General features: G+C 32.1%; 1 protein-coding gene across 4 annotated transcripts; it reads left to right on the top strand.

Annotated features, from left to right (window-relative positions):
• The first annotated feature begins 420 nt into the window (after positions 1-420).
• LOC143079258 (tetraspanin-18B-like) lies at positions 421-14,758 on the top strand. Of its 4 annotated transcripts, none has more exons than XM_076254495.1 (7): positions 421-490; positions 8,031-8,115; positions 9,098-9,436; positions 10,310-10,417; positions 11,177-11,353; positions 12,237-12,320; positions 13,936-14,758. In XM_076254495.1, exons 2-7 carry the CDS (start codon positions 8,056-8,058, stop codon positions 14,005-14,007), a joined length of 840 nt encoding a protein of 279 aa, XP_076110610.1. In that variant the 5' UTR covers positions 421-490; positions 8,031-8,055; the 3' UTR covers positions 14,008-14,758. The 4 variants fall into 4 exon arrangements, with proteins under 4 accessions (XP_076110610.1, XP_076110611.1, XP_076110612.1 ...); XM_076254496.1 differs by lacking the exon at positions 421-490 and adding an exon at positions 1,318-1,369; XM_076254497.1 differs by lacking the exon at positions 421-490 and adding an exon at positions 1,740-1,758.
• The last annotated feature ends 486 nt before the right edge of the window (positions 14,759-15,244 follow it).

Below are 15,244 nucleotides of genomic sequence, written 5' to 3'. Positions count from 1 at the left end.
CGGGTGATTTCCCCCATGGTGGCTACCAATTGAAAAAATGTTAAAGAGTTATTTTCTTCAAAATTTAAAACAAAACAATCAACTTTTGCTATGGGAATAGGATTGTAAAAGTATAAAGAAACAAATAAACAAGATCAAACCAAGTTGAATGCCTCTTAAAAGGTTTTGTAGGAGTGGACTATGAGAATCATCTTGCACGTAAAACCCCCATCGGCTTTTGAAATGTTGCAGGTTCAGTGTTTAAGTTTAGGTTGCTGTCTATCATATGAGTCTTCGTAAAACGACTTGACTCACCAGGTCGACAAAAGCACAAGTTAAAAACAAGTAACAAAAAGACTCATCCAGAAAACCAGTACATATTCAGTTTAAAGGGAAAGCGGTTTGTCATATATAATTTACATATTGTATATCTTTCCCTTGTATTAAATTTCAGTGGGGTAACAGGAAGTTGTTTTTTAGCTTAGGAGAAATATAAATTCTGTAATTCAGAGTAAGTATTCATGATTATTAGAACCTCGTGTGAACGTTATACAAATATCTCATATCAGATAATGAACCTACAAAAATTTAGGAAACTTTGGTCCGTACATGATGCGAATGAAGAAATTATATCATTGATTCAGTGATGGTCAATTTATAGTGTTGTCATATCTCATTAGATAATGGCACAGTTGTGGTTCTATATTGTTTATACCCATTTCTTTTCTATGCTCATTTCTTATTTACGTCGTTCAGGTTTTTACTGTCTGCAAATATCCGTAAAGATTTTTTTAAACATATGTACTGGTTTTCTGGATGAGAATTATGTTTGAAAAAAATGATAGATCGTTTTATAATTGTTTAATTACAGTATTTCATATTGCCAAAAATTGCAATGAAATTTTTTTTAAAAGCAAATGTATTTTATACTCTTTATAGTTGATTTGTATTTGTCTTATGATTAAATCGTTTTATAGTCTCCCATAATTATTTATAAAGATGCACTTTTATTTAGGTTACTATATCTATTTATCATTATTAGAAAGATACTTGATCTAGTTAAAAAAAAAAAGTAACGTCAATATAGTTATAAATTAAAAGAAAGATGCCACACCCTAGGTAATATACACTAAACTTAGGTTTTATATCATTTCTGTGCATTTGTAATCATCTCCCCTTGACACCCGACCTCATAAACATTTTTAACAAATGTGCGGGCCGAACAATGGAACTATGTTCCATATTATTCAGTTTAATTAAAATTAAAGGGAAAGCGGTTTGTCATATATAATTTACATATTGTATATATCTTTCCCTTGTATTAAATTTCATTGGTGTAACAGGAAGTTGTTTTTTTAGATTAGGAGAAATATAAATTCTGTAATTCTGAGTAAGTCTTCATGTTTATTAGTACCTCATGTGAACCGTTTGAAAGCAGTCTAATTAAAATGTAGACTTCTGATTTTGTTATACTACATACGAGTCTCTGATTATGCTATACTACATATGAGTCTCTGATTTCGTAATACTACACATGAGTCTCTGATTCCGTTATACATGTTATACTACACATGAGTCTCTGATTCCGTTATACTACATGCATGTATGAGTCTCTGAAGAGTCATGTGAAGTATAACGAAATCAGAGGTCTACATTTTAATTAAACTGCGTTTGTAAGTTTCATATTATTAATCATTTATATAAGAAAGGATTTAATCTGCTGTTGAAATTATCAATCACGGGACAGTATAAAACAGATAGAACTATGCGCTCCAAAGAGTAGGTAAAAGTAAACTATGTTCTTATTATTCTTTTGACCCAAGGCAAATCGTACAACCCCCAACTCGTGGTCCTACCAAGACAAAAACAATGGCTTCTAGATAAAAAAATATTTGACCTGGACTCATTGACTTGTTCCTCGTCTCTTCATTTATTCGATGATTTAAAGAGCTGAAATAGGTACTTAAATTTTCCATTTCTGTATTTTTCATCGCCAATAAGCAGCTTGCTTCTATCGTGTTTTTATTGTTTAAATCAAGATTGAAGTATACGACTGTGTGGAATGACGAAATATTATTTATATACAAGTAAAGAAATCTTATTAAATGGTATTTGTGTAAATATTGACAATTATATATATATACAAGATTTATTGAAACTTAAGATATTTGGAGATTAAATTTAATAAATAGATTTATGAAAACAAACACAAGAGTTAAATTTCAATCCAGGTTATAAGAAGATAAGATAAAAACTGTATACCTTTCATTCTGTAATTTTCTGTGAAATTGGTAGGTTGATGGCAAAAATTGAGCGCAAGATGTACTTTAATGCATTCCGAGTGTCGTCATATCATCTGTTTTAGATTTACTAAGTTTATACTCATTGCACATATTTCAAAAGTGAGGATGGTCATGAATCATATATGGATACTTATTTGGAATCACAGAAATTAGTTTTTAAAACATACATTACCTGTTTGAAATCCATAAAACAAATCATATTTTATTGACATCATACTAATACCAAAGCATTGATTACCGACCGTGGGTATCACAGATACGGTAATAAGTAAACTATATATAACTATGATCATATGATGGTTTTCATTTCGGATACATTGGTTTCAAGATTCAAGATTTTATTGTACACTCTGACAGTTTACACTGTTACAAGAGGCAGATATACATAATATACAGCTTGACAGAAGTGGTATAATAACAGAACAAAACTGAAATAAACATATATACAGGTCAATTTAATATAAGTCATCAAACACACCGTAACATACGGTTGTTTAACACGTGATTTAAACGATCCAAACAAATACACATATCATGACATATATATATATATATATATATATATATATATATCATATCATATGATTAATTGGATTATAACACACAACTTGAATTAGGTAAGTACTAAACAGTTTCTTTTATCAAAAATACTTCATTTCAGTACTTCTTTTTCATAAAATTTTACCAAGATATGAAAAAGAAACATTCTATCTTTTGGAAAAGATTCTATTGAACGATCACCGGTAAAAAGTAAAATCACAAAAATACTGACGAAAATTCAAACCGGAAAGTCCCTAATAAAACGGCAAAACCAAATGCTCAAACACAACGAATGGATGACAACTGTTATATTCCTGACTTGGTACAGGCATTTTCTTATGTAGAAAATGGTGGATTAAACCTTGTTTTATAATTGGCTAAACCTCTCACTTGTATGACAGTCGCATCAAATTCCATTATATTGACAACGATGTGTGAAAATACAAACAGACATAATATGAAAAATGAAAAACAAGAATACAAAATTTACAATTTGCACAATTACACAATGACCGGATGTAAAAGTACAGAGCCACGTCATATGTATCATAGAAACACACAAAGGCATACAAAGCGCATTAGCAATAATGAGAGACAAGTATACTAAAATTATTATAGAACAATAATTCGGTGACTGGATGTATTTATAAGTACCGAGCCGCGCCAAATGGATATCCTAAAAAACCCAGACTAAACAGTAAAAGTAATATTCATAAAGACAAATAAAAGAATACTACAACACGTTATTAGTATGATAAACAACGTCAGTACCTAGAATCTATACTTCAAGGTCGTCGTGTATTTTTTGTGAAGTTGATCCAGAATATTTATCCGATGAATATTTTTTAAAACAGGACGAGACGTTCTTTGACATATCAACATCAACTATCTACTCAGACATTGTTAGCGTTTTACCGAGTGTGATTAGGGGCTGCGAGCTCTTTGAAAACCGAATAAATTGGGAATCGTAACTGTAATGTTAATTGTAAGCTACTAGAAAAATATAATGTTATGAATGTGAAGTTCTTTTCGCATATAATTGCGGCACAGTGGCCAGTGGCGGATCCAGAATTTTTTCGTAAGTGGGGGAATATTTAATAAAGATATGCCAAAAGAGAAAAGAAAACAGAAACATTTGCTGATTTTGTTTCAGCCACATATGTTGTTTCCACCATGCGTATGGGCTGAAACTCTCTACCGCAAGACGTACTAGTAATGAGTAGATGCATTCCACAGGAATCACAATGAACTGTTTTATAAATTTCATCCTTCAATGTTTGTGTTTTTGGACAATAAAGTCAAGTTATAAGCTACTTGGGAAGTACCCATGTAGCAGCAGTCAGAAGAATATATGTTTCAGAAAAGGAATCATTTACCTTTTAAACTGCGGGTTACAAGTCCGCGAATAAAGGAGGAGGAACGTCATTTTTCTTCTAATTGGCGCAACCGTGTGTTTTATTTTTGGCGCAAATGATACCATATAATTTTAAAACAGTTGGCGCAAATGTAGCATTGGAGAAAAAAGTTGTGGCGCAAAAGGACGCATTTTTGGCGCAAACGGATCTCCTCCCACTGACTGCCTAAAAGGGGACCCGCTCCGGTCATGCTTCAGTGATTCCCAATATAATCAACAATAATTTTCCCAGAAAAGGGAGGGGCGAGCAACCTGCCCCCCCCCCCCCCCCCCCGGCCTAAATCCGCCTCTGGTGGCGATTATTATATAACTGACAGCACTTGATATATTGATAAATTTGTAGCATACTCTGCGTAGAGCAGTATGTAATATCAGATTAAATTTTAGTCTACCCGGCTCAGTGCATTTTCTCACAGCTATAAATTTATTCATAAATAAATAGTCTCTAGTCAAGTAAAACTGACACATGAAACTGATACGTAAATTTAACAGCTTTACAAAGTATTTTTCATATGTGTATGATCTTGTATTACTTGCTGCAAAGTATTTGAGTTTCCTTCTAACGAAAAGAATGTTAACTGTTATATATACAATTAATATTACGTCATAAATGTAACTCGAGTATTTCATAAATGACTCTCCTTAAATAATGATTTTCTTAATATTATGAAATTGCATTACGAAAATAGTTATACATGTAATGTGAGTGACATATATAAAATGTCCTTTTTTGTTTGATATATTTAAAAAGCTTGTATTAATGTTTCGTAACAACGATTTCTTATTTTAAGAAGGATTAAACAGTTTGTTATATAACTAATCTTCTCTGATGTTCTCATAATACTAGAAAAGTATAAAGGTTTTTTTAACCAAAAATTTGGTTACAAAAACAAAAACGCAAATTTTAACATGACATACTTTGGCATAAACTTATACATGTTATATATAATGATAATGTTTAATAGAACTGCATACATATGATAAAATAAAAATGATGAAATAACATTTTTTCAATTGGTCATAAACTCTCTAAATATTGACAATCTAAAAGTAAAAGTCCCACTTAAAGATAATTGTCTCCAAATAAGATTGATCCGATATAATCAAATGTTTTAAATTTCTAATTCAGGTTGGAAAACGTAACAAAAATCAAAGAACAATATTCAATTGTAATGTATATATAGTTAAGGAATTTATATTTTTATTAAGGGTAAACATTTTTTAAACACAACTAAAGAGGCGTCTTTGTATTTCATGTGTGTACGCTTTTCAATATGTTAAACGTCAAATATGATAGAAAATGTAGTTTCGTTTCTATATTTGCATTTAAACACAAAGGTTTAAGTTGATTTAAGTTTTTTTGTGATACGTGTACCCTTGTTATACATGTTATAATTGAAATAAATCTTACGATTTTTGTTTAATTCTGTACCAAGGACCCTTGAATCTCTGCCCTTGAATCTATTTTCGAACAGAAATCCGATTTCTTCTGATTCGGAATACTTGATTATTTTGTGCACTAAAAATAAATTAGTCACCGTTCTCCCTTGTTTTACCATCTTCTATGGATAACTTGTTAAACTGTATCTTACTTAGTCGAGACTCATACATTCTTATTTTATCATAAACAGACTTATAGAATAATAATAATGAAAATAAAGACCAGTGTTGATATATCATCTATATTTAAGTTTACAATTTCCCTACAAAGTTTACTAGTATGAGGGAGTCTAGTCTACCTTATAAAAGTTATTTCAATAACGCGTATTATTTAAACGGAAATAAATATGAAGCTGGTGGTTTGGGATAAGAGCACTGGTTAATTTGGGAGGATAATATGGACATATATTCTGCCGAAAGACCGACAACACCATCATCAAATATCAAACAAAAAGAAATTTTAATATTCTATACACAGTCAACTCAAAACTGGGTTCCAGCCTTAAACTCTGAGACTACTCTTATTGTAGATACCCTGATTTTAAATTTGCGATATACAGTTGTTGCTAATACTTATAGTTCGAAATAAATGACTCTTCTTTAGAAACAAAATCGAATGCATAATACTGTATTTTTCAACGTTTACCAATTGGAACAGTTACTAGGTATGCCTTTTCGATGAGTTAATAACAGTTGCCATAAATCATACCAAACGTACATCCTTCTCCATGGCATGTACAAGTACTCCCATTTCTATATTTCAGTTATATTTATGATTTTTCAGTTTGTACACGGAAGCCGTACTTCCCGGTTAAGGTTAACAACACACGATCATCTGAAGTTTCATTTGCCAGGATTTATTACTTTCAAGTGTGTTGTTTATTGACTTACAAATTCAAAATAAACATATAAATGACGTCTGTAAGAACTATGAACTTTAATGCTTTGCGTCTGGGTTTTTTTTTAATTTTATTTCATTAAATTTCAAAAACACAAGCTATCTTTCTGTTTATCTTTTTTTTTTTTATATATATCTTGTTATAATTTATTTCACAGATGTCTGTGCTATATCTATTTAAACTACATCCCATATTCATTTGAAATTGTGTTATAACATTTTCTTGAAGGCTACGAGCAAATGACATTTCAGAACTGAGCATTCAAAAAACTAAACATCATGCTAAAGAAATATTTATTTTAAGTTTTAGAGCGTTTAAAAATGAAAAAAAATAATCATCAAGACATCAATCTATTCTTAAAATATTAAAGAAATCGAAAATCGTTCAACTAGCCTTGAAAGACATTCAACATTCTTTTAACAAATATGGCCTACAAAATGTCTTTTTCAAGCACTTATTTTCTGTAATTGAAAAGCTACACGATCTTCCAAGACCCTGGTAAAAAATGAGACTGTCATATTTGAAAATAGTTATCTTAAAGTTGTATTTTCAGCAACCAAACAAATTAAAAATATAGAAATATTGCTTTGAAGCACAATTGTAAGCATTGTCTCATCTGTGTACATATGTAGTTGTATTTGGAATATCGATTTTACAAACGATTCCAAATAGGTCAATATTCAATAATCAGACAAAATTATGGTCCGAAGTACAATTCCAAGGTCCATGGCTGATATATACAGGAGGTTTTCTTTCACACACTTCTTGTATGCCCCTTGTGGGCCCTTAATTGGAAATAAAATATGTTCTGTTCTGTTCTGTTCTGTTCTGTATACTGAAAGAAGATAATTGGTAGCAGTTTTTTTTTAATGGTCATGTCTATCCATTGCTCTGACTGTTTACATTCAATTTCTGTCACTGATAGTTTAGAGAAGTTACAATTTCTTATTAACCATATCTACTTTTTCTTTTTTGTTTGCTTCAAATTTCTATTTCAGTCTCCCGTATGTCCTCTCAAAAGGATGTTTCACTACTAAAAATGAAAAGTGTAAATTAGTAAGTAACCATTTCTTACAAGTAAGTGAATGATTCTCGGTTAAATCTCAAATTCTATTGACACTATGAAGAGAAAATGTGAGAATTAATATATTGATTAAATCATTTGAAATGATAGTCAATATTTCGACTGACTTGGTTTGCTTTGGTTACCTGTAATGTTCTTTGTGAAGTGCTCCTTGTGACGTCTCGATTTTTATCGACTGGTTCGTGCATAAACACAAAGGATCATAAAGAGCTGTTCATAGACACGGAATTTAAACGGAGGTGAAAGAGTGTCATTACATAAATAAATGTAACATTGCTGTCATTTTATGACATAGTATTGACATGGAATAAATATTGTTCAAAACAATTAAAAATGTGATATTAAAGCGATATTTATTTATCTACTTGCAGTTTTAAAAAGGTGCATTTATAAGTTATGGGATGTCTTATGACTATCGGTAGGATATTTCTTATCGTTACCAACATCATATTTTTGGTAAGTAAAATATTCCAGGTAAATTATGATAGATTTCATTTAAATCACACAGGTTGGTCTTGTTTGTTTAGATTAAAAAGTGTGATAATTTTATTTAAAATTAACTTCTCCATCATCTTTTATATAGTCATGTTTTATTGGTGTATTTTTTTTATTCTGTTTTAGTGCACAAATAAAGTATTCAGAAAAAATATCAGAATATGTAGCATTAAACATTTTTGTATTTGTATAATCGTTCAATGGATTATATAAATGCATATTCAGTTAAATAAACTGCATGAAATTTAAGTATAATTGCTTAATTATGTTAATCTCAACGTGTCTTTATGCACAACCTATACAATATCATATTTCAAACACTTAAAAATATAATGATGTGTAGGATATTTTATTAAAATGTTACACAAAGATCAGAATATGAAAAAAAGTGGCAAAACTACATATTATTTGTTCTTACTTTCAAACTCAATACACATGTTTACTTCCCAGTTTAGTATTTGTTTGTTCACACCAGATACATTATATTATGTCTTTGTTCACACATTCTACAGAAATATAATTTACCTTCATTAACACATCTACAGTATTACATCATCATTGATGCCTCGTTCACAAGTTTAATTCGAATTGAAATCGAATGCGAATCGAATTCGCTAATCGCGTTGGTACAGTTTTTTTTTTCAATTCGAATTATCCAATTCGCGTTTTTGTTAATATGAATTAAAAGTTAACGTCGTTCGGACAGTAAAGCGAATTTGACGCGCATTGTAATTCGAATTAGAATTGACGTGTGAATTCAGCATAAAAAGGTTAAACCGAAAAATATGTAACTGTGAATTTCTATAAAAATGTACCAAGCATACCCTTGCTTGGTGCTAACTTGTGTTAACTTTGTGTGAATGATACGAATATCCATGAAATAACATCAATTATGAAGGGCTAATAAAATTTTGCACCTAAAATGTAAATTTTTCTTCTTTAGGTGATAGGCCTCGTGCTGCTGGTCGTTGGACTTATTGCAAAGTTCGGTGAAAGTCTGTTCAAGAGTTATTATGAAAGCATTATAGCAAGTTTAGAAGATTCCCTGTCCAAAGCTGGATACGGTGATGTAACATTGGACTTCAGCTTATCAGAACTTGCTGGAAGTCTCCCAATAGCTTTAATAGTAACTGGACTTATACTCGTTATCATAACAGTTGTAGCAGTTATTGGAGCTGTTAAGAAAGCTAAATGTCTTCTGTTGATCTACAGCGTTGTGATGTTTGTGATTATTGCTGCACAGGTTCTTGCTATGGGAATGTTTTATTGGAAACCTGAAATGGTAAGTCTATATTATGAAATAAGTTTATAAAATAAGAAGATGTCGCGTATGATTGACAATGAGACTAGCAACTTTGATCACCGTACGACCTCCAAGAAGAGCGTAAACCCACACCACAGAGCAAGCTATAACATGCCCCAAAATGAAGAAAGTAAAACAATTTCAGCGTGAAAACTAACGGCCTGATTAAGGTACAAAATAATAAACTTAAATATTTGATATAAAGCAACAGCTAAATTACAGGCTCCCGACTAAAGACAGGATGTGGCGGGGTTAAACTTGTGTGATGGCACCCAACATGAAAGAATAGTATTACAGCACAACGTTAGACCCAAACTATTAAAAGTTGAGCAGGGTTGAACTTATTGAAAGATACGAAGCACAAATGCAACTAATGGACGACACCAAATAGTTTGGGGAGGGGGTAAAATTGCTGCAAGTTTTGTTTATTTGATATCGATTTTACATATATCCATAGGTCAATCATTTTTTCTGAATTAAGTTAAGAGGGGGTGGGTCAGTGAAAAAACTATGTGAATTAAGGTGTTTTTTTTTATCCTACATTGAACTTTTGATGTCGTCCCTATGCTAACTAAAACAACAGACACAAAGTGCAGATCTGAGAGTATCGCATGACCTCGTGCAATGTCAACATTTAAGTTAAAGTTCAAATACGAGCCAAGTATGACGCCTCTTACCGAATAAGCACTAACACATGCTGGTATAGAACTAGTGTTTTTAGATCTCATCCCTCCACTACTCAATACCGAGACATTTTGGTTAACAGTGTAAGACCTTAATATTCATAGCAGGTATATTTTAATTTAATGTCAAAAACTAAATACTAGTATGTTATTATGTTTAAAACTTAAGATAACAGCACCTGTCAAAGATTCGTTAAACTCTACAATACAGTCAGATTTTGCTGGGTTAAATGGAACTAATATGGTATCAATAGGATGGAACTTTGTAAACCAAAAGGTGTGTATTGCTCTCTGCTTTACAGTACGATTGTAAACTATTTGTATTTGCAAAATGAGGTTATTTCATTTTGAATTCGGTCTTAAGCCATGGAAAAAAATGACAACAGCACATAAAAAATGTCGTGCATCTAAAGCTCTTTTCCGGATTTACCTTCATCAGGAACGCAGGAAGCCGAATTTCTGAAAGTCATGGATGTATATGAACCAAAACTGTTGAAGAGCTATATATACAACCGACCGTACAAGGGCTGTATAGCCAGTCAAGGTCGTTAAAAATCTCCATTTGATGTTGTAGCTATATACATACGACTGAAAAGGATCACTGAATAAATAAGAACCAAATCCATATTATTTCAACTTTGCCTACGGGATTTGAAACCTTAGTTTCTTAATAACTTATGAATATAAACGGACAATTAAAGAAATGTTTGTTATAAATCATGTCAGGAAAGAAGTTCTGACTACTAGGCTGATGGAGATCTCGAGAAAATTTACACAAAAGGACATCATTTCTTACAATAATAATTAACGGAAGGTGTTATGATTTTAATTGGAATAAGAACAGGAATCATTTATTGTGGAGGACAAGAAGTATGATCAATGAATTGTTTGCATTCAAAAGCGTACATATTTGTATGGTAGTATATTTAGCATATATGTGGAATGTATTTTTATACACACGCCATGATGGCTGTGGCGTTCTTGTTGTTATTAAACTAAAATAAGTGGTAATAAACAAATTTTATATCAATTTTAGTTTAAATGCTGTGGGATAGACAACTATTATGATTTCTCAGAAGCGACAAATTGGGTGAAAAATTTGTCAACTGGAGCCCTGTTGACTCCTATCAGCTGCTGTAAAACGTTACCTTCTTCTGGTGACCTTTCATGTGCTCAGAGTGCTCTATCAGCAAGCACCAACAATTATAATACGGTATATATCATTAGAATTATTACAATACAAATGTAGTAATTTAGAATAACAGAGTTTTACAATAGCAGAGTACACATTTTTGTGCTGTCTTCACATCAAACAATGTATTGGAGAGAACAATTAAATAAAAGAATAAAACCTAAACACAGAGATTCTGAAACATTGGTTAACTATCATAATTTCTATATGTCAATTGACAATGTTTAAAAAAAAACTCAGTTGAAAGATAATATGTATGACCAAAAAAGGCATGGCCTTGTGTCATCAATAATCCGATAACATATACGATACTAAATGCAATGCACCAGAATTAAAGCGCATTTCGACAATCAATGTATCTTCACTGTTGCTCGAGGCCAAAATATTTGACCGTCCAAAATCTGAAACAAATGTTGAAGAGCCGGAAAAGGAATTGGTGCTTTGCATGAGGGAGATTAATAAAAAAAAAAAGTATCCGTAATTTCATGTCAGTACCCAAATACTAACTATTTGGCTGGAGATATCGTCGATGACTAACAGTCCACCAAAAGAGATATCAACCCTGGCAGTGGTAGTAAAAATATAAGAGGTATCAATTTCAATGCACCCGATGCACATTTCGACTCTTTAGTGACAAAACATGTGACTATCACAAATCGAATATGAATGTTGAAGGCGTTGAAGAGACTCATACATAGTCAAAGATGTATTCATGTGAATCAACAGTATTTTTTTAAAACAGTAATCGTCTTGAGGATGTCAGCGCTAGATAACAAAACTTTTACTGACTCCAAATTAGATATTTATTAAAAAAAAAAAATAGCCGAACAAGAAACAAGATTCATCGATTCAACACAACGATTTTTTCAATGTTCGCTGGATTTATTTATCACATTTTTTTCAGGGTTGTTTTGATGAAATATGGGATCTTGCTGTTGGTAATGTCGCAATCACAGCATCAATAATATCAGTATGTTTAGTTATGCAGGTATGTATGAGAGGAAAAGTGTACATTAAGATAAAGATTAATTTCTAAATCTATACTAAAATGTATAATACTACAGTTTCGTGTTTAACAGCATTTTGTCTTATGCCACAACATGTAACCCAAACTTTTAATATGGATGCTCAATGATGATTAAAATTGCAGTTTTGATAGATTTTACCGGGTTTTTTATAGTTTAAAAAAAAATAATGTTCTTTACATTTTCAATCATAATTATGATATGTAAATTGTATTTAGGTACACATTTGTTGTTTATATAATTGGTCTTCTTTTGTTGCAAAAGTTTGCAATATTTCATATTTATCTTTCAAACAATTACATTTAAAAAAGAAAAAAAATAGCCGCTTAAACCTCGGTCACACCTTACCGGATCGATAGCACGAACGGAACCCCAACGGATGAAAATAAAAGTTGTCCGTTGACAAAATTGTTATCCGTTGGGAGTCCGTTGATGTACTGACCGAATAAAACGGACGTGTAACAGATGCATAACGGACAAACACCGGATATGCAACGTGCGAGAAACGGACACGTACCGGACAGAACGGATGTCGAACGTACATCCAACGGACGAGTACCGCATAAAACGGACACCTAACGGAAGCGTACCAGATAAAACAGATAAACAAGATATACGGAAAAATCAAAGGCGACAATAATAATACATGTCAATCGCATAAACATTCAAAACGTTTCTGTTGGTTTTGGTTTGTTCTTCAAAATTCCGCCAAAGGTCAGTGTCTGGTCTGAATAAGAACTGCTTGATTGTGAAGACGTGCCTATACTCTAAGATCGATTATGAATAATAAGAATTCATAGACCTTAAGAAATCTGACATACCAATAATTGGCATTTCTGACGCGAAATTTTCTATGGGCATTTCATGATCCGTTTCAGATCCGTTCATCATCCATTTTATCCATTATACGTCCGGTAGAAGTCTGTTTCTCATCCGTTCAACATCCAAAAATATTTGTTAAACGTCCGGTAGAGGTCCGTTGGTGAATTTATCTTCCAGACCTCCAACGGAAGTATAACTGACACGTAACGTATACAAAACGGAAACGAAACGGACGAGTACCGTACAAAACGGACGCCTAACGGGCGTTCAACGGACATTTTATCCGTTGGACGTCCGTTGAAAGTTTTGAACATGTTCAAAATTTTCTGCCAGACAGAACGGACGTCGACGGATAAAACGTACGCTTAACAGACATGCAACGGATATGGACGGACGTCTAACGGATAAGAACGGACGTCTAACGGACATGAACGGATTGAAAAAAGTTATCCGTTAGGCGTCCGTTCGAGCTGTCCGGTAAGGTGTGACCGAGGCTTTATAAATTCAATTCCACTAGTTTGTGTTTACTTTCGGATGTTGAAGCCTTGCAAATGCGGGAAAAATAGTTTTTTGTACTAAACGTTTCAGTCTAAAATGTAAAAATAAAAAATGACTTTTATACCTTTAAATTAATCCTGTATATTTGCCTTAAAAATTGACTCCACAATTGTGTTTATAGTATTCAGATCTATTCACAGCTGCTTATTTCATTTTTCCTCTCTTTTTTATTAATATCTACGTGTTTTTCTTTTTCAGATTATATTTTTTCTTGTTGCATTATGTATGTATTCAGACAACAGCCAAAACAAAGTCAAACCGAAAGGATGATACTTTGATTCGAACTGACATAGCAGCAATGGATTTGCTCATTATAATATATTATTGACTTATGCCAAAGCACTATATGCAGCGGATAAAAACTGGGTTCTGCACTTTATTTGTAGAATTTCATTAATGTACGTTTAGGACGGGAAAAAAAGAGATGGATTCAAGAAGAGGCATTCGGAAAAAAAAATAATAATAAAAGCTTAAAAAACAGCAATATCATCCATCTTGATCCACTCAACATACTTCATGGATCCGCCCCTGCAAACTGCAACTAAATAAGAAAAAATATAAAAACCATTTCGGAGTGCAAAGTATAATTTAATGAATCAACGAAAATGAGGTCACTTTTTTGACTGTTCTGTTAAAGATTATGAAACTTTTCTAATAGTATCATGTCAAAAATGGTCGTATTTATTATATGTTTGGAAAGCAAATGTTGTGACTAATTATTATAAAAACTTTTTTCACAAATGAATAACTGCAACGTTTTTTTTTTTTATTTCATACAGTCAAATTTAATCTTTTAACTGTTTTCTTCATTTTTCATGAAAAGCTTAAAATACATTCTGTTAGTATGTGTGGTCCGTTTTGTTTGATTAAATTACAAAGTCGTTAATTATAATTGTATGTAATTATGTATTTAGTCCTCAACCAACTGTAATGTTGTCTGCTGGCAGACAAGTATTTACATTGAGTAAAAATTTGTGTCTGTTTGTTACTTTATATGAGAATAATAAAAATTGTTAATATATACATGCTAATTTTTGTATACTACTACTCAATGTGAACTTTTGGTTAGATTATGTAAACTCTAATAATAACCACCATACAGCCAAAGAGAGAGATAGAGAGTAATAACCACCACACAGCCAAAGAGAGAGATAGATAGTAATAACCACCACACAGCCAAAGAGAGAGATAGATAGTAATAACCACCATACAGCCAAAGAGAGAGATAGAGAGTAATAACCACCATACAGCCAAAGAGAGAGAAAGAGAGTAATAACCACCATACAGCTGAAGAGAGAGATAGAGAGTAATAACCACCACACAGCCAAAGAGAGAGATAGAGAGTAATAACCACCATACAGCTGAAGAGAGAGATGGAGAGTAATAACCACCACACAGCCAAAGAGAGAGATAGAGAGTAATAACCACCATACAGCCAAAGAGAGAGATAGAGAGTAATAACCACCACACAGCCAAAGAGAGAGATAGAGAGTAATAACCACCATAC

The sequence above is a fragment of the Mytilus galloprovincialis genome, chromosome 6, assembly GCF_965363235.1.
Source record: "Mytilus galloprovincialis chromosome 6, xbMytGall1.hap1.1, whole genome shotgun sequence".
NCBI classification, from domain to species: Eukaryota; Metazoa; Mollusca; class Bivalvia; order Mytilida; family Mytilidae; genus Mytilus; species Mytilus galloprovincialis.
The sequence above is the reverse complement of the archived record's forward strand: the minus strand, read 5'-3'. Positions and strand labels throughout refer to the sequence as shown.